Genomic DNA, 21,939 nt, shown 5'->3' with positions numbered 1-21,939 from the left:
AAAGGAAAAAAAAAAAGATACACAGTGACTTAATTTAGAGTGATTTATTAAAGAAAAATGTTAAACAAATTATCGTTGCACCAAAAATGAATGTTCCCTGAACCAAATGATCCTATTTTAATTATTTACATCTAATAACAATTAAGAAACATGGTAAAGGAATTATCCTTGGACCAAATGAGTGCTCAATGGACCAAAGTGATCGTATTTTAATTATTTAAATACAATTTCAATAAGTAACATAATATGAAATGATTTATCCTTCTATTAAACATGGATGTTTCCTGGACCAAATGTTCTATTTTAATCATGTAATTACTTTAGGCTATATTTATTTCTAACAAGTGCAGCGAACCACACAGGGACAGACAGACAGACAGATAAATAAATAACTAAACAAACAAATAAATAAGTAAATAAATAAATAATATGTAAGTAAATGAATAAATGCCACCAAGGTGTCTAGTGGCTAGAGCACTAGATTTATAATCCTGTGGACCCAGGTCCAATCCCCGATGTAGTCCCCAATTTATAATTTGTGTTGGGCAAGCCTGTGGCCAGGTAACACAGGGGTTTTCTCCTGGAGCTCCGGTTCCCCTGTGGCATCCCAACAAATCTCCAACATCTCATCTCATTTTGGGTGTAGTGTAGACGAGTCTCCTATGGCACACCCTGGGCAATGGCCGTGTCAGTAAATTATTTATTGGTCTACACAAATGGCTTCTATATGAGTGAATGACGAAAAATCAAGCACCCGCCATTAGCAAAAAAATAAAAAATAAAAAAATAATAAAAAATAATAATAATAATAATAATGAAATAAATAAAAAATAAAATAAAACATACAGAGATGTATACTGGTACATATCATTATACAATAGAACCTCTGTTATCCATGGTAATAAAGAGGGTGGACTGAACGGTTAACAGAAAAAAATCAGGTAATCCATACCATAAAATATTTTCATAAATTAAGTGCATAATACACAGAGTTCCGAAATTTCCTCCGTTGTGTTGTGTTTAAGATGCTAGATAGTGAATCAGAAATTTAGTAATTTAAGTCTGGTTGTTAACGATAAATATTTAAGGGCCAATGCCTTATGATGGCTATCTGCAGAAAGATAGGAATAATATAGGTCTCGTATTGTGAATTTACATACTTTATGCACTTTGTTCTTTTTTATTAAATCGCAGTTGTAATGCTATTCTTGTATTCTGATGCAAGATGAGTTACGATTTCCCTTTTCCCAAACCGCTCAATTATTTACACTTTTTTTTTCGATATTTATCAAAAATGTTTTCTTTTGACACTTGTGGAGGACATTTTGCGTAAGTTACATAATACAGCCACAGGAACAATGCTATAAATTGTGCGGACATTCTTGGTGTCGTTTCTTTGAAAGCAGGTAGTGACTGAATAATTTCAAGGGAAAAATTCTTCCGGGGCCGGGCATCGAACCCGGAACCTTTGGTTAAACGTACCAATGCTCTACCAACTGTGTCGGTGTCGGGAAGAGTTCTCGGGTAGCTCAGTTGGTAGAGCATTGGTACGTTTAACCAAAGGTCCCGGGTTCAATGCCCGGCTCTGGAACAATTTTTCCCTCGAAATTATTCAAATCAACTTTACAGGGAGTTATACCTGAAAGCTTGATTTGCAGGTAGTGACTATTTTACACGTTCGGAAAAACATTCACAAGTAACTCTTCCTATTGACATGAGCAGCATCAATATTGTGTAAAGGCTTGTAATAACACGTTTCTTTCTGCAGGGGCGGGGGGGGGGGGAAGAAAAAAAATTGTATGAATGCATGCATAGTTTGGGATTTTATAGTGCATGAAATTCTCGTCTCTACTGATAAAACTTTATTCTTCCTTTGAATATAATCAATGGACGACTTGGACTATTTATTTCAGAAGCTCCTACTTAATATTTTGAGGATATTATAACAATAATTATTCTTGGAAATCAGAATCGTCTCGTCTGCTTTGTTGCCATACATAGGTACTCACCTGTAGTATGTTTACACTCGAAGAAGATTGTTGGAGAGTTGTGTGCAGCACATTTCCGCTAGACTTGGAGTGTTGGAGGGTGTGATGACCTGCTCGACTATGGTGTGATTCTCTATGGTTATTGATATTTAGTGTTGCAGGAACATTGACGGTGGATCTGTAAAGAGCCATAAACCATTATCATTACTAATACTATCATTGCCATCATCAGCGCCGTCTTTGTCTATCATCAATCAATAAGAACAAGATCTCTGTTCTTCAAACATGAATGGAAAAAACTCGATTTTGGTGCCTGAACATACCCAGATCTAATAATAGTGACAACGACAATGACAAAGATGGAGGTTATGATGATGATTACTACTACTACTGTTATTATTATTATTATTATTATTATTATTGTGGTGGTGGTGGTAGTAGTGGTTGTGGTAATAATAGTGTGAGTTTGTGGTTTAAGGCTGCTGCTGATGTGATGGAGGCAGTGGTATTAGCTGTACAATAAGCATTGTGCTGAAAATAGTGAAATTACGGAGAGACGAGAGTACTAAACAAATCTGTGATTATAATCGCTGTGCTATCTGCCAGGGATAACTTCTATCTCCCTCACAAAATATAATTGTTTTAATACGAGTATACTTTATAAAGTATAAAGTAAGCAAAGAAAATACTATTGATGTATTATCATCACTGGCAAGCTGATAACAATCAATATCTTGGAATGGAATTTATTGAGGGGGATACAAATGGCCTAGCACTGCGACCTATTGAGATCTATTGTGCTAACCCTCGATATGGAATGAGTTGCATGCCATAGATCCCCTACACGCACCGCCCTAACCACCTGACTCCCATAATGACAGGTCCCTACAGCCGACAGAAATCCATATACCATTCCTGCTTCGGCAGCTTCCCCCAAGGCCCCTCTGTTGGTACGAGGCGAAACTTCTCCCCCGAGTAGGTCTATCTTGGGTGCTCGTTGCAGAAGCCATCCAACATTGCTTAACTACATTCCACAGAGACTGGTCAAGAGAGCCAGCAGCTTCAGGAGGCCGCCTATAGATAGAGTGATCTGAAAAACCAGAAATGGGATGATGAGGAAAGGATGATGGGGGAGGAAAGGAAGTGGCGAAGATGAGTGGGGTTCGCCTGATAGTTATCTGATGAGTGAGAGAAAAACCTCGAAAAAACCTCATCCAGGCAACTCGTCCTGACCGGGAATCGAACCCGGAACCGCTGGGTTCGGAGTTAGACTGGCTAACCCCTCAGCCACAACGGTGGAGAGATCAATAACTTAAGAATTTTACAACTTATCTTAAGTCTGTTCATGGATATAATTATTATTATGATCAAGATGCAAGACAAGCAAATTTTATGGATGATATTCTCTATCTAGGACCACCACCACCACCACCACCACCACCACCACCACCGTTGCTGTGGCTAATTAATTGATTATTACGGTACATCTACAAAAATCTGAAATTAATGGCGCCTATTTTAAAAACTACTTTAACTGTAAGGAAAAACAAACAAACTAAATAATATTTCAGATTTGAAGAAAACATGTATCATTGACATTAATATTTATTTATACCTGGAAGTACTTAAATCTCCTTGCTTCATTGTGAACTCTTTAGCATGAACATTGAGGCGAGGATTTGAGTTAGAAAGTCCGTTCTGCAGCACATCACTACGGACATCTGTGGAAGAAAACAAATAGGAAAAGTGAAATTCTTTCTAGAACAGTAGTTTAATCAGAAGGTACCTTAGTAAAATCTCTTCTCATAACCATATCGAATACGCAATGCGGATTACTTACTACTAGTCTGTGTTTACATCAGCGAAACACATACAAGTATATCATGAAATTGTTTTTTGCTAATTAGGTAGGCCTACCTAGGTATACAATATTGCACGCACACACATATACACACTCACGCACACGTACACACACAGGCACGCGACGAGCGCGTAAACAAAGTGTATCTGAAATAGTGAAATAGTCAAACAAGCAAATGTTCAAAATTAAACGGGTTAATGCAATAAACAAGTTTTGACTGTCAATCCAATTGGAGCTTTCACTGCGTTAGTTGCTTCGTATGTACTGGTAATATCCCTGCAGCTGTGACTCAAGTGCTAGCATGCTGGTCTTTCATCTAGGAAGACTGGGTTCGATCCTCAGCCAGGTTGTGATGGACAGAGCAAACGTTGCAGAAGGCTTTCTCGGGATACTCCCATTTCCCTCTATCATTTCACCAACACTCTCAACCTCTCCTTCATTTCATCTATCATCTACAATAGCAAAAATAGACTGGGGTGAAGTCTTAGAAGTACTGTTTAACCAAAGCCTCCGTTTTTGGCATGTGAAATAAGTAGTGGGAATGTTGAGAGCGAGTATCTTATCTTTGTCGCAATGTGTGGGGGAGAAAGCTGACAACTATGATTGGTAGACTGCTGACGTGACTTCTGTTTAGGAGGTGCCATCCTCTCTCAGCCGAAGTGGCAACAGATGCCACTGACTGGGCAAAGTACTCAAGGACACGTCCCAGAAGCGCGAAGTGCGAGTATCTTGCTTTTATTGCATTCAGTGAATAATAAGACTGACAACAAACATTGTGATTGGCAGATTGCTGACGTGACGTGTATTTGGGTGGTACCGTTCTCAGCTACACTGACAACAAGCTCACTGACTGGCATTTTACTTTAGGACACACGCCAGAAACGCTGGCACTGGCTATAGTACGAGTTTACAATGCAGATATAGGAAGGGATTAAGGCTCTGGACCTCAGGGGTTTATCAGGCTACTCGCATGCGGATTGGATCTGACTCTATTAGAGGCTGAGGAAGAGTGGCCCATATGTCAGCATCGGATGCCGCCTGTCGGACTTGGGCAATCGTTGCATATATAGGCGCAAAAAAGGCCAAACTATGCCTAAGTGTGCGGAGTCATCCTGGGTTCAGCCCTCATAAAGCCAAGCCAGCCGGCAATATCTTGTGTCCTAGTCTCTTGTTTATACCAGCACAGTGCTCGAGTCTGTAGACCTATTGAAGTGGATTAATCGCACTTCGAATATCTACTCTAAAGCATTCTACATATTAAGGTATAAACTAAACATTCATCAGAAGGACTGTAGTTCTGTAATATTTCGCTTATGTACATATGCTTTTGTTCCTGGAACCACTTGATCTACCATAGGATACTGTAGGCCTATAGTTTTCAAAAGTTGCAGATAATCTTGTATAGGCCATTCGACATCTCGTGAAATTTACCTGCGTGTCAGGTAAGAACAAAGTGGACTGAGAGGTTTCCCTCCCTCACTACGCTTCTACTCGTAGTAAGCAAGCACACTTACCCCCATCAAAAGGTTCTTACTATATGCTATGGTGCATGCCGAGATTACGAATGACCTATATATTCGCTAACCTTTATGCAATCTTACTGTCTTACAGAGGAGACGGATTTTTAAATTTAATGTAATCACTGACGGTAATGTTGTAGTTACGAGTTTGTTAATTTAATTTTAATTGAGTTACATAGGCTATCTAAAAACTCGTACTAGAGTTACTCTATCGTATTCGAGTTATTATTATGAATGTGAACGGAGTTGTGCAGCAGCATCTCGATAATCTCATATCCGTAATAATTTAAGAATAACCTCACACATTTTGAGTTATGGTTTTCGTTTTTTTAATCATACAAATATCTCGAGCAGTTTCCAGAACTTTTTCTCAAACTGTAATAGAAGATACAATATTTTTAAAAACAAATCTCATTCACTTATGTTTAAGTAAGCAATTAGAATAATAGTTAATTAACGAAAATATTAATAATCTAAAATATATTTTCCTTTTGAAAAAACATTAAGGTTTATATCAAAAACGTGGTAATCAGCTCAAGCAGGAATTTAACCTGCACCCGAGTGCAACTCCAGATCGACAAGCATGTGCCTTAGCTGACTGAGCTATGCCAGTGGCAGTAATCTCGTTATTACAGTATAATATGAAAACTTCAGCTGCAGTGAATTTTATGACAATATTAAAAAATAACATTAAGAAAAATATGACTTGTATACTTAATCATGTTAAAAATAAATTCGTTTGTTTATAAGTAGGCTATTATTTATTACCGTATTATTTATCCTTCCAAACTATATCCAATACTAATCTCGAAAAGCTGTCCCAATTTTACTTATGTTGTGTATGGCAATCCTATTTGAGGAAGGGTTTGCGAAAGTAGGTAGCCTACTATTTCATTAAATCCACTGGCACAGCAAGGGGGAATTGGGGGTAACCCCTCCCCCAGAGCCTCCGAGGAAAAAAAAACGAAACTCTGTTGAATCTCAGCAACATTATAAGTGACTTACATCCAGTAATACAAAAACTGTTCACAATAATGGCAACTCTCTCTGTAACTACTTGTACTTCTGAGAAGTTCGTGATTATTTCATCACATAAATATTTCTAATTTCGTCGCACAGCAACATTGTAATGAAAATTTAAATCTGTGCTCAGTTATTTTTGATATCCCATGCTCCTCAAGTAAATTACTGTAACTTATATGGGATACCTCTTTGAAGTGTATTGTTCATACTGATTCAAGATGAATAGTTCCTTACATGTTTGTCCTTCCCATTTCTATTTCTCGCATTTTTAGCACCTCATACAGGTATGTAGACTATGTTTTTATTTTAATGCATCTATGACCATGAAGACAGGTGGATATGTTTTACAAAATTCATGCTGCAGTCCATTGTGGTAACATTCTGCCGCTTCTGTAGTCTGTACAGTTCGAATTTGTAGTGATTCAGTCCATAAGAGGGGGAAGGTTTATGTTTTAATTTAGTTTTCCTGAATATGATTAGAAAATTTAAAACCTTCATGAATGAATTTAAATACTATTATAGTCAAAATCATGCCATGGTATGAAAGAAAAATTTCACAACCTCGAGCGGGGATCGAACCTGCGACTTCCTGTTCTCCAGTCAGGCGCTCTACCACTGAGCTATCGAGTTCGTCTCACGCCAAGGCCTTGGAATTATCCTTTCATACTGGCGACTCTGTTATAGAGTACTGTCCATAGTGTCTGATCTAGTCAGCACTGCTTATGGGTTGAGAGACTCTTTACAAATGTAACCTTCATCTTATGATGTTTGGTGACGTGTGTATACGTCATCAAACATCGTAAGATGAAGGTTACATTTAAAACATTCACTAACAGGAGGGTCCTCTGATATTAGTTCTGCAAAAACATCTGATACCTCTGTTGGTGGGTAAAAAGAAAAGACCAAAAAATAAAAGTTTTTAACCACTTTCTGGTATTTTGTTTCAGAGCTCGTGGTTTGATACACTGTAGGTACTGTTCCCTTTAATTTTCTTAAACCAACTCTGTCAACCAATTGAAGCAGAATTGCTGGGTAACTTTCGGCGTTGGACTTCGGACTCATTTCGCCATCATTAATTCACATATCATCATCATCATCATCATCATCATCATCATCATCATCATCATCATCATCATCCATACCGTAGTCTGGGTTCAGTTCACAGTGCAGTGTACTGTATTGTACTTAAGCGCGGCCATTTGACTATCCAGTCATTCACAGAATAGGAGTGATAAGCACAATAAGCCTTAGGCTGCAGTGCAAGCCTTCGGGTCCCTCCTCCATACAAGAAAAAAAAGCCAACTCTGTCCTAAGTGAAATTTACACTCTATAAACCTAACACTGGCAAAATTAATTTTAGCAGCATTATGTGATGCTATTTCAAAAGTTTTGAAATGATTAACTGCTTTCCACATATTTAGCAAAAAATATTTATGTGATGCTATTTCAAAAGTTTTGAAATGATTAACTGCTTTCCACATATTTAGCAAAATAATTTCTTCAGAAAGCACCACATGTTATATATTTGGATATTAGCATTTGGCAAAAAACAAGTACCGGTAACCACAGAAGTATTAAAAGCATCAATACACGAACGTATGGAGTACATAAGTTATAAAAGGTTGGAAGCATAATTAAAAGTTGGCCTACTGTCAGCAAAAACATTTAGGCCTATGCATTTATTATTATGCATGAGAAAAGTTAAATTTGCTTTACAAGTTAAGAAATTTTATTGTTGCCATCCACATAAGAACTCTCCAATGTGTGTAACTACGTTTTTGGCAGAAGTATATTATAAGACTTTTTCTATGGATGAAGGAACAGGAGGAAGCATTTTACAGTTTCCTATAAATTGCCTACTTGAACGGATTAATTTCAGAAAAAATATCTCAGAAAATGTTTTTCTTTAATTTCGGCCCTAATCAACTTTAAGGGTTTTGCATATAAATCACCTGTTTCCTTTCTTTTCAATGCTGTACGAATTTTTTATCTTTTAATTATTAGATATGATGATGTTTTATCAACGTTTAAAAGTTTCTATTTCTGATGGTATGTTTCACTGTAAACTTCCATGTATTGTTCTCTGTTACTTTTGATTATTTCGAAGTCCATGTTTATACAATCTTAACACGTTAAAATACACACTGTACAGACCTGTAAAAAGAGCATTTATTTAAAATAAATTCGATAAAATGCTTTGGGTCTATATTGAAGACACAATTTACGTATCATGTTTAGGCATCAGCACAATAAGCAATACGTAATGTGAAGGAAACTAAGAAGTTTTTTTTTTTTAAGGTACAGTACAGACATGCCATGATAACGCATTGCGCATGCTCATAACTGCAGCATTGTTGCTGGAAAGCATATGCTGCATTTGTGTCTATATGGACTCAGCAACAAATGGATTTCTGTTTGCTTTGTTAGGGACCTATATAGTTCAATGAGAAGTTCTTTTTCATTCAAACTATAATTATAAGTAATAACACATTACAATTTTGTCATCATAAGTATTATAGTCGGGTTTTTTGAAAAAAAAAAAAAAAAAAAAAAAAAAAAAAAACATTCAAACTCCTCCGCCCCAGAACCAAATTCTGGCTATGCCACTGTTAAATCATAAGTGTGTAGTGTAGAACAGTCTAAAAGAATAATAATTCTTATCATCATTTTATTTCTCAGAGCATAACATCGGAACTTTATGAAAGGCATGTTAGATCTGATAAAGTAAGTCGCCTCTGCGCAAAACAGCGCTTACAGTATATTTTCTAGAATTTTACTTCCTGCTTTAATACATCATATAAGCACGCGAGTGCGAATTGAGTGGCCCAAACACCTGATTCAGCAGATTGTAGAGCATGCCCATGTCTGGAGTACCGGTAATAGTGGAACTTATGTCACTGTTAATGTATAGGCTACCTATGTGGTAGAAGCCTGCAATGATAACAGACTCATTCTTCCTGTCAGTACCAAATACAGAATCCTGGTTGAAAGTGATGTATTTATCTCAGAATTAGAAATAATTTCGAAACTATTGTCTGTAAGTGCGTGTGTTATATGTGCTCTCACATCAACATGATTAAGAATACTGCTCCAATTTACTTAATTATTTCCAATCCTGATGTTGCGGTATTCTTTCTCCGAGTTAAGAATATTGTTCCAATTTACTTAATTATTTCAATCCTGATGTTGCAGTATTGTTTCTTCGAGATGCCTTGACTTTACTTAGTTTTAATGAGACAAAGTTTCATAGTAAATGTGCATCAATATCCATGACACTTTCACAAAAATGATACCTGCTATTGTAAACATTAGTAATATGTACAGTACCGGTAATTAAATATATTTTTATAAACAAGATGCAAGAGAAGATTTATTTGGTGATAGAAGAGATCATAAGGTCGGCTTGAAATTAAAGAAAAGAATTTAAAAACATGCTTCCTTAAAAACACTTAAGAATGAATTAACATAACGAAATACACTATTTCATTACAAAATAACTGCTTAAAGCACTGTATAGTTTTGTCTCAGCTGTAGTACCAGTACGTACAATTTGCGAAAAAGTGTTAAAAATTAAAATTATTATTTGAACGTAAATTATTCATAAAATTTCGATTAATATTTTCGATTCATAATATTACATTCAATTACATTTCAGTTACATGAAACTTAAAAAAATATTGTAAATTAAAAAGTAATTAGGTGTATATACATTTTCATAGACAGGATACAGGAAGTACTGGTAGTAAGTGGTTATGATTCAATTCACAGATACGAGGTGAGGGACAGAGGTTACAAGCATAATATCTTTATCCATTACAGAAATGATCCACAGCCCTCCCATGTAAGAGTGAGACAACCTTAGGAGTCAGTTTTCAAGATATTAAGCCATTTTATCACTCAGGTGAGTCCTGCTTTCGAATTGTGACTAGCTGGCAAATTTTGTATGAATAGGCTGGATTACCGTAAATAGTGAACTTGTGTTTTCTTCAATGTAAATACGCAGATTGCATACATGGATCTGTACAGCCATTCTTTTATAACATTCATTTCAGAAGTACCGTACCTACTAAAAAAAAGTGAATTCATTTACTCTGATGTGAGAATTAGGTAACAGTATAGTAAAATGTCTGAATTAATTTACCGGAATGGACGATTTTTAGTTCAATTTGTTTCTGTTTGTCATATTTTTGCAGTAAGAGGGTGGTTGTAGAATAGTTTGATCATCGAACAGAAAAATCAACTAATTTAGATTTGCATTTAAATTTAAAATTGTGCATTGTTGTGATTTCTTGTCTGTAAGAGGAACAAGCTCAGACTTTTATTAGTAGTTCCACTGAATTTCAATCAGTTTATTAATTAAAGTAAGTCATATCCGTTATAAGAAACATACTGGTACCAGTAACAAAGTTGAATTCGCAGCTCATTGAGTAGGTCCAGGGCCGCCGACAGGATTTATGGGCCCCTGTGCAATATTGTGCTCGGGCCCAGTTGAAAAAAAGTTAAAAATGACAAGTTACCAATTATTCTGACGATAATTATTTGCAAAAATAAATAAAAGGTAACCTCATACGGAGATACGAATCTAAAAATATACACTTTTGTTACATTGAAAACTTTTAGCAAAACTTCACATTAGCACAAAATATTACGCTTCTATTTCAGTAGGGCCTACATAGCATGTTTCGTGACGAAAATTTCGTCTTCTCGTTGTCATTTGTTTCGTTTCGTTTTCATAAAACACTATTCTTAAACAGCTGTAATTTCTGACTTGCAACCAACATCAACAAACAACTCTCCTTGACTTCATTGATGCAAAATCATCAATTATATCATCAAAATTTAAAGACTTAGCAAAATCGCTCTCCAGACTAAGGAGTTCAAGGTTACTCAGTCTTTCTTGACACATTGTTACTCTGAATACATTTTTATTTCCTTCATTTTGTTTGAAGTTGGTGTGAAATTGAGTGTTACTTGTGAAGGTGCAGAAAATAAACCATCTCAAGCCCGTCTGTTCAGGTTGTCAAAATGAAGACAGTTCATGCTTAGAAGTGAATACTAATGGTTGTGGCTGTTTAGAAAAAAGATAACAGTAATATTGAATCAGAACAAGCAAACAATAGTAAAAATGATGTGTTAATATGTGCAAGTGAAACAAATTTACCCACACCAGTTCCTAACTCTGAGTCATGGCAGGTAACCTGCGACCTTGGAAAACAAAAAGTGGCAGACAAATTGTATCATTGAATGCGTTGTTCGAAAAAGTACCCCCAACCTGCTTAATAGCCTTCTAAGTGACGGAACAAGAGCCTTTCCAATATTATTTTCAAAATTCAAGACTGAAGAATGTGTTCCCAGAGACTAGTGTGGAGTGAAACAAATCAGTCACTGTACTATTTTCCCTGATTTGTTTCACTCCACACTAGTCAGTCTCTGGGAACACATTCTCCATTCTTGAGTTTTGACAATACTGTAATACTGTTTTTGGAAAGGCTCTTGTTTTTGAACAACACATTCAATAACACAATTTGCCTGCTACTTTTTAGTTTTCCAACATTGCTCAATTTCACACCAACTTCAAACAAAATTCTACTCCATTTCTTAATATCTTCCAATTTTTCTGTCTCTCCTTGCGCTTCTCAGCTCCCGACTTACACTTCTACTTGTCCATTGTCCACTGGTAACACTAATGAACAGAATTTACTAGAAAAAACGACAACGAAAAGACGAAACATACTATGTAGGCCCTACTGAAAAGGAAACGTTATCCTGCGGCTTGAATTTGGGAGAGTTGGTAGTTAAGAGGACAAGCCAATTGAACGTGTTCGGTACAAGTGACGGGAACATATTTCAGGCAAATCCCGGAGCCCTCAACTGTTGTGTCCATGATTGTTAACGTCGGAAACCGATATTCTATTATATGAAAGTTATGTACGCCGATGACATGATACTGGGATCAAAGGACCCCACAAACTACAGAAAGCTTTAAACAATCTCTCAAGCTGGGCAGATATAAACAGCCTAGAAATAAATGAAAACAAAACTGTACAAATTATTTTCAGAAAAGGAGGCAAAATAGCAGAAAAAGAACACATCACGCTCGACAGAAAGAAGTTACAGATTGTGAACCACTACAAATATCTAGGAGTGACTCTTCAAACCACCGACACATCCTTCCATATGCACACAAGAGAAAGAGTAATCGCCGCGACAAAAGCAGTATATGACATCACACAACTACAGAGCTTATTCCTGGAAACCACAATGGCCTTATTCACAGCAAAAATATTCTACCAATACTCACTTATGGAATAGCAATAACCTGGACACACCTCTCCAAAAAGGCCCTAGAAATCATAGAAGCAACAAAGGCGAGATTCTTAAAGAAAACTCTAGGCCAGGCCTGCACAAACAGCGCTCAACAAGCACGCGTGCTCCTTCAGAGCAGGAGAGCGGTGTTTACCGTTCGCCAAAACAGAGAGGAAGATACGTCAGAATGACATAGACTTGCTATAGGTAGAGGAGAGGGAAACGACCACTCAGTTATCTAGTGGAGTGCAGTGTGGAAGCCTATTCTCAGCAACTGTTTCACGTTGCTTACCTACTGCCACAGTACAGTATGGAGGACTCTAAAAGACGGAACATAATATTTAACGATTTACAGCTCGAACTTATTGATCTTCAATGTGACCTAAGGGCTAAAGATCGTTTGAATAATACTACTAGCCTGGTTGAGTTTTACAAGACTAAACATTAGCAATAATATCCACGACTACACAGGCTGGCTGTGAAAATGATTGCTATGTTTGCCTCAACATTTATATTTGTGAGCAACTGTTTTCTATAATCAACTTTAATAAAGGCAGACATCGAACATCTGTAACTGATGGTTCATTATGATCAGTAGGCTACTGTTCCTTTCAGCATAAAACCTCGTTTTGATGTACTGATAAATAAAAATATAACAAAATGATATTGTGCATTTAAGTAGCTATAGAATTTCTATTACTTCTGTAAAATAAATCTAGACTGGAATGGCAAAACATGATATGTGCACTTTTCATAATTTTACAGGAGAGCAATTTTAAACTTTTGAGTTAAATTTAAAAATACTTGGAATTAATATTGGAAACTAAGACAGTAGTATTTCAATACATAATTTACTCGAGATGTTGAATTTAAATTTGGATTTGATATTTTTTCAATCGACGCTTTGAAATTTGATATTTTTTCAATCGATGCTTTGAAATTTGAAATTTTCCGACATATCATCTTTTGCCCAATTATTTTAATGTAAATAAAAGAGACAAATCAGAAGGTGGCAAAACTTTAAATTTTACATAAAATAGTATAGACCTATTTCCTTCATCAACTCTGCGGAAAGACACGATGTTTGTAGATTATTATTATTATTATTATTATTATTATTATTATTATTATTATTATTATTATTATTAATTGATTAATGGATTTGAGGGAGATGGGATATGATGGTAGAGACTGGATTAATCTTGCTTGGGATAGGGACCGATGGCAGGCTTATGTGAGGGCAGCAATGAACCTCCGGGTTCCTTAAAAGCCAGTAAGTATATTAATTGAAACAACTGTAATCGTAATATTAAATAAAATGTTTTATTTTGAGTGCACAAGAAATTAACTCAGAACTATATTAATTATTAATTTAAAGAAAAACGGTTTTGTTTAGAGAATAAGGCAGGAGTTGAATTACAATCACCTACAGTTTTTCACTATTTCTGATTTGCTTCCACTGGTCACTGTCCTCTGATATTTCACCATCAGGTACAGCTGCAGTATGTGAAGTTCTCAATTATCTGAGGGATAATAGCAATCCTCACCAATACGAGTAGGAGTCAGAGAGGCCCAGCAAGTCCCTTTACAGTTTCTAACTACGTTTTCGCGCTAAGTGGCTTTCATGTTTTCGATATGTTAGTAAATTGTTTATGAAGGTAATACTGTAGTTTCTCTCCTCACTGTTTTTAGTTTTCGGCTCACACTTTCCTCTACTGTCAATATAATAAATACACATGGAGAAACCTTCTTCTTGTGTATAAGATTATTAATCTGATCTCAAGATTGTACGCCATGAATATGTGAAAATATTTTTTTTAATAATTGAATTGTTTCATTCCCTGCAATTTGTCAATGAATAATTTATAATACTTTTTCATGTATGCTGGATAATATTTTGTCTTCTATTTTTCCTTTAACTTTCGTTTTGGGTAATATTAAGTTTTGAAAGTATTTTTCAGATTTCTTTAAAATTCTGAAGATGAGTTTGTTTTTCTTGAGAAAGTGATGTATGGACTATTCTTCTACAGCAGCGTTTCTCAAACTTTTCTATCCACGGAACCCTTTTAAACCCAAAATAAAACTGTGGAACCCAGCGTAATATTAGTGGTGTGTGTGTATATATTACAGATAATATTAAATTATCAAATGTATTTTTACCACTAACATTACACATTTTTATTGATGTCACATATTATACATATTTAAAAACTATAAATAATGTTGTTGATTGTAATAGCTTTCTTTGACAACACTGGGTATTCTCTTCTCAGGCTGTGCCAAAAGTCCATCACAGGAAGATTCTTAAACTGAGATTGCTGGGGTGAATCAGACGTCAATTCCAGTAATGCTTCGTATTCTTCAGAAGTGAGGGACCCACAAGTTTTCAGAATTGTTTTCACTTTCCTGTTCTGGAAAATACTGTTCTACAGTGTGGCGCATATCCTCCAAATGCTTTACAAATTCTTCGCTGATTTCATCAAGTTCTAGGAGAGAGTTTCTTCGTTCTTGTCAAGGAAATCATTCAAAGCAGGGAAGCTCTCAAATTCACGGCCTGCTAGACTTCTCATCCAGAACTGCAATTTTCTTTTGAAAGCCCTGATTTTATCTACTGCAGTGAATATATTAGCATTTTCCCCCTGCAATGACACATTTACTTCGTTCATTTTGACAAAAATGTCAGATAAATAGGCAAGTCTCAAAGACCATTGTTTGTCACTCAAACGATCGTCCTACTCGAAATGGTGATCAATGAAGAAAGTCATCACCTCAGCCCTAAGCTCGAAGAGTCCAGTTAAAGTTTTTCCGCGAGAAAGCCATCTCACTTCTGTATGGAGAAGCAGAGATTTATGAAGGCTTCCCATGTCCTCACAAATGATTTTGAAGTCTTGAATTTAGTGATCTGGACTTGATACTCTCAAAGATTTTTACTGCTTCATTAAGAATATTTTTGACGGGCAGTGGAATTTTTGATGTGGCCAAAGCTTGACAGTCCAAAATACGACTACTTTTCCAATTTTTTCAACTGACTTTATGCGCGATACTGTACCAGTTGTTTTCCCAAGCATTGTCTTTGCACATCCGTGCAGACATAAACACAATTGTTTTAGAGTATATGATTTTCTTCCAAGTACTCACTAACAAGTCTGAAAATTTCAGATCCTGTTGCATTAGCTGCTGTCAGTCAAAACAACTCTGCGAAATATTCTCCACAGAATTTTCAATAGCATCTTTATAATAGTAACGGACAAACACTAGTACAACTGCCAGATCTGCTACATCACTTGACTCGTCTAACTGTAGTGCAAATTGGCATGATCTGAACCGACGGTTTAATTCTTCCATGACCTAAACTGCCATGTCTTGAATGCGACGAGCCACTGTGTCATTTCAAAGCGGCATGGAAGATTATTATTTAGCCTCCTTCTCATTGATCATGCACTTAACCATATCAGTCGCGCAGGGTTTTATTAATTTTTCGGCTATTGTGTGGGACTCACCTGCCTGAGCCACTTTGTAGCTTACAATGAAAGATGCCTCTGTTGCTTTTTTCATTTGTGAGGGCACAAAATTAACACATAACTCACTTTGAATTTCAAAATAATGGTTTTACCTCTCCAGAGTTTCCTGTGCTTTCTTGAAGAAACGTCAAAACAACTCTGCGAAATATCCTTCACAGAATTTTCAATTAATTCCATATACAATTTACATCTGTGCATTATTGTTGCTGCACACACTTGCTACTTCAAGCGCACCTATTATTATTTCAACAATGTGCATTAATGCTATCGGATTGGCATAAACGGTATCCATTTTTGTTCTGATAATTGCCAGTAGAATGGCTGAATAAACAGTTATAATTCTGTTATCATTTTTCATGTTTGTATAACATTATATTTTAGACATTAAAAAGTAAATAATTTTACATCAGGAATTGGCGGAACCCCTAAGAGTTGCTTATGGAACCTCGGGGTTCCGGGGAACACACTTTGAGAAACGCTGTTCTATAGTATTAAACCAGAGGTCTAAATGTTGATGTTATGTTTTATTTAACGACGCTCGCAACTACCGAGATTATATCAGTGTCGCCGGTGTCCCGGAATATTGTCCTGCAGCAGTTCTTTTACATGCCAGTAAATCTATTGACATGAGCTTGTCGCATTTAAGCATACTTAAATACCATCGACCTGGCCCAGGATCGAACCCGCAACCTCGGGCATAGAAGGAAGCACTATACCAATTGCGCCAATCAAGCCGACCAAAGGTCTAAAAGTTTTAGCAGGAACTACTTCACCTTTTCTCGTAGTATACTCTGTCCCACATTCCGTCTTAATTTTCTCTTCTTCTATCTTTGAATATTTTGTTTTACTCTCTTACTTTCTTATAGAATTTATTGGATCTTCTTTTGTCATTATCCTGCCCTTGAGTTTCTTCATTTACTGTAGAATTGATTGAATCTTTTCTTGTTGTTATTATCACCTGTTTTTTTTTATTTTCTTCATTTCCTCTAAAATTGATTTAATCTTCTCTTGTCAATATCATACTCTGTTTCTTAGTGCATTCAATCCCTGTTGAATTGATTGGATCTTCTCTTGTTGTTATTATCTGTCTCTGTTTTCGCACTATCCATTCTATCCATTACCTACATTGTTTGAGGATTTACATCGAAAATGTCTTGCTCATTAGAGCTTTCACGTGTATCATATGTTGATAATAAATTAAAATTTTTCAGATATAGAATTTCCAGGGCTTCAGTCACTATCAGCAATTGAATCACATTCGTCACTTTCATCATTTATGAAAAACACTTCAAATAGGTCAAATTCTTTACCTGCAAATGCATTAATAATTAAATACGAACTATGATTTTCTTCGTATTTTCTTCCAAATCCATAAAATTATATTCTTGCTTACTTATAGTAATCTCCATCTCAGTTGACCGCGTTGACTGTGTTTCCATAATTTTTGCTAAGTCCGTAATAGTTTGTTTTTTTATATCTGTTGTGACCTTCATGTCTTCTAATTTATATCCATTATTAAAATTTTACTACAATGAGATGAGAAGGAAGCACATAACTATAATATTCCTGCTCTAGTTACATTACTTCACTGTGTATCATTAAAGAGCCTCTTCTTTGAAATTTCAAACCATGCATATCACATCAAAACATTTTGCCCACATAAGACACTATTGATTCTCGCCATAAACTAGTGTAATCATTTAAACTGTGTAACAAATTAAAATTTCAAACAGTTGTTAATCATTATCTTGCACTGATGAAAGGGCCAATACACACGTTTTAACTTGGAAAGTTTCCAAAATAGCAGATGGCAAAACGTGTTATGTCAACATATCAATGTTTACCACCTTAAAAAATTCTAAGACTAAACTTGATATGTACACTTATCAAATTCTGCCACCTCACAAAATTGAAAGATTTCACATATCATGAAGTGACTAGGCTTAATATTACTGTAATTATTCACCCTAGACATATCAAGCTTTGCCAGTATATAGATCTTCATGAAACCTATCAACTGAGCTGAAAAACAGAAAATGGTAAAAAAGTGACATCATGTTTTGCCATCCCAGTCTAGAAATATGTCTTTATTAATTAATAATAGTCCAAGATAGTTTTGCAAACGCTGAACGGGAATTCATTTCATAGGCACTCGTAATAGTACTTCCTTTTGTGTTTATTTTGTACGAGATCACCCTTTCTTCCAGTCCACCCTTATACAGAGCGCAGCTAATATCTGCATTCCGCTCATGAGCTGTGAGCCAGCTCCGAGAGCGCAAACCTTGTGCAGGCCTGCTCTAAGTCTATCTATACATACACTATCGCGCCTAGTATACGAGCTTGCAAGGGAAACCTTTCTCATTGAGGATCTACGCTCGCAACTACTACTGCCATCAACAGAAAAATCAGAAGAAGTTCTACACGACCAACGGAGAAAGAGAGACGAAATCTGGGAAGACTTCTACTCCACAGATGCCATGGTCGATCGCAGCTGACCAAACCAGGAATTACGCAGCGCCCTAACAAGACTGTCGGTACATGTTTTCCACCACAAGCTGTGTGTCAAACAAGGATACCACGAGCCAGCGGACAATTGTGTGTGCAATCTATGCGGGAAACAATGTGAACGATACTGTACCACTTCTCGATTTGCACTAAAAGAACACGATCCCTGACAGTATAGTAGGGAACAGTAGATAACCCACCACATCAATGCACATTAGTGCACTTTCATTTATTTATTATATGAAAGTTAAACATTTACATAATGAAGTGGTAATTTGTATTAATTCTACTATTGTTGGTTAATATGTCAGATTCATGTAACAAATGTTCTTACAAAATTTTATAGTACCGGTATATATCTGTGAATAATTATTCGTGATAATGAAAAGTAATCAGACTCCCTTAATCTGACGGGCCCTTACTGCTCACGGGCCCATATGCACTTGCCCCCTTTGCCCCCTCCCCTTCTCGGCGGCCATGGGTAGGTCTATTCTTATATTGATGTATACTTCGTAAAAGTAAGGTTATATACATTTTATACTGATTAATATTTTCAAATTATTTAAAAAAATATTATTTAATGGGAAAAAAGGTGTAAGGGATGTGACAAGGAATAGAAAGCAGTACTCTTACTCCAGTTTATCTCTAAATCCGAGTGACCAGATGTGAAAATATCTTTGGAAGATAAAATGATGAAAAAAGGAGGACAATGAGTAATTAATCAGTATTCTCATTAACGACAAAGTTTTGTAAACTTAGTGTTATTCCTGTGTCTGTATATAATACACTATGTCCACACTAAAAGTATACAGAAATAACAGCTTATAACGTAAGTTGGATAAGGTTTATTAAATAAATTTCTTCTGCATTGTATAGAGTAACTGAAAAAGTTTTTATTTCCACTAGTACACTTCAACATGAGCACCATTTATAGCTCGACAGGTACCAAAACGATACTCAACCTCTAGCCAGGTGTTCACCAACATACCAGGTGTTATAAGCTCAACTGCTTGAATGATAGATATGCTGTCTCAAATCAATCAAATTACGAACTTTTCTTCTGTACACAAAATTTTTAATAAATTCCCATGCAAAAAATCCAAAGGAATTAAACCTGGGGATCTAGGTGGCCAGGAAGTTGGCCTACCCCTACCAATCCAATTTCTTGGGAAGGTTACATCTAAAAACGTTTTAACTTGTGATTCTAACGCAACTGATGGTAGAGTTTGGCACACAACAATAAAAACTGACGTTTGTAAGCATGCATACGGAGGTGTTTGCGTAGAATCTTGTGAACGGTTGAACGAGGAATCTGTAGTTCCCTACTAGCCTGCCTAATTGATTTACGTGGGCTTCTAGCAAATGATTCACGCATCTGATTCACAGTCATTTCGGCCACATGTTTTTTTAGAATGTTACCCTATCTTTGAAATCAAGCTGCCATTATTTCATAGACTTCTATCCCACTCGTAAATGGGTTTGCGCGTAGGAGGATCCAAATTCCATTCCCTTCGTATGCGTCGCTGAACACGTGTAACTGAATTCAATTCTGCAAACCAGAGCACACATTGAACTTTTTGCTATATCGTCCACATCTCTATTGACAAGAAACTAGACTGATAAGATAAATGCACATTTTCATTCATGCAGAAATAAGCTTGAAACGAAACATTTCACACAACAATGACCATGCAACAATAAGCTTGAAACAAAACACTGCACACAACAATGACCATGGAAAAGGTATGAAACGAAATCTTGGAGAGTTTTCTATCGATTGAGCGTTATCTTAAGGAATTATAATACTGTATACAGTTGTGAAATTATAAGTTATTAGGCCTATTTCTGTATACTCTTAGTGTGGACACGGTGTATATTAATTCTCAATGTAAACGAAAACAATAATAGGTACTAAATATTGTTCTAGTTATGAGCACTACGTGTGATAAATTTAGTTTAGGGATAAAATTACCAACGGAAATAAAAAGCTATTTTTTGGAGTTGCTACCTCAATCCAAATAGATAAAAAAAATGCTTTTTCAGTAAAGGACAAGAAATAACACGTGTTATGAAGAGCTGTTAAATTTTTAATAGTCACAGATTTAAAAAAAATTCAGACATTTTGTTATATTTTTAAATGCCTGGAGGACAGGAGAAAAAAGTTTAAAAAGGAGGACATGTCCTCCAAAAGCCGGACACCTGGTAATACTGCTCTAAATTGAACAATATAACACTTCTTTCTCTCAGGTGATGGCGACCAAAAACTGAATGGCCAAATGTAGAGAAGACAAAGAATAATACAGAAAAGTGGGAGGAGTATATTCTAGAGAAAGACAAAATGCGAAATACGGCTAATAGGGCGAAATAGAAACAAAAATTGCATGCCTTTTTCCAATAAAAATTATAGCGCAGGCAGCAAAGCTGAAAATAATGTTTTGTTTGACGATGGTGGATCTTTTAAGCTGAAAATGGTGGCAAGTACGATTAGCTTTACTGAACATTATCGCAAATAGGAGTGCCTATGGAGTGTTCAACCACAATATATATATATATATATATATATATATATATATATATATACATATAATTGATCGTACACTATCATTTAAGCATACAGTTTTATGGGATTAATCATTCAGGGACGATTTTACTTAAATAACGTTAATTATTCTAAGGAGAGTATGTTTTTACACATTACAATTACGATTTTTTCCTTCCACTTCTGTTTGAAGATACTGTAAGCACTGCATAATAATTTTATTAGCTTAAATACACGATCAACTACATCACAAAATTGAACGTACATCTGTTAACATGCCTCGAACTCACCTCTATTACTATCCGGACAAGAGGCTCAGCAGTTGCGTCTTGACCGTCAGTAGGTGTACTACACAGAGTGGACTGTTTATTTGCGTGCGTTAGTTGAAATGGGCAAGAGGAAAGAAACTTCCTTGGAGGAGCGCAAATCAATTATTAAATGACTTTAAAATGGAAATAACGTAGAGAAATAGGTTCAATTTTTGGAAGAACACATTCTACAATTCAAGGGATAGTAAACAAATACATATATAACGGAAAAATACAAAATGAGAGAGGCAGAGGTAGAAAAAAAATACTTAACGAACGAGATGAACACCAGATAGTTTCCACAGTTAGACGTAACCCACGGCTTAGTGCTCCGAAACTGACCTCTGACGTTAATGCAACACTTAGCC

The 21,939-nt window shown here is 35.9% G+C and overlaps 1 protein-coding gene across 9 annotated transcripts in view; it reads right to left on the bottom strand.

Annotated features, from left to right (window-relative positions):
• Positions 1–21,939, bottom strand: part of LOC138701479 (uncharacterized) — a 316,721-nt gene that overhangs the window by 57,546 nt on the left and 237,236 nt on the right. For all 9 annotated transcript variants that reach the window (XM_069828383.1, XM_069828381.1, XM_069828382.1 and 6 more), the window contains 2 exons: positions 3,604–3,709; positions 2,010–2,166 (listed from right to left, as the gene is read on the bottom strand). In XM_069828383.1, the coding sequence (XP_069684484.1) occupies positions 2,010–2,166; positions 3,604–3,709 (263 nt within the window). The remainder of the gene's footprint in view (positions 1–2,009; positions 2,167–3,603; positions 3,710–21,939) is intronic.

This window comes from Periplaneta americana, chromosome 6 (assembly GCF_040183065.1).
Source record: "Periplaneta americana isolate PAMFEO1 chromosome 6, P.americana_PAMFEO1_priV1, whole genome shotgun sequence".
In the NCBI taxonomy this organism is placed as follows: domain Eukaryota; kingdom Metazoa; phylum Arthropoda; class Insecta; order Blattodea; family Blattidae; genus Periplaneta; species Periplaneta americana.
Note: the sequence above shows the minus strand (reverse complement) of the source record. Positions and strands in the feature narration are given on the sequence as shown.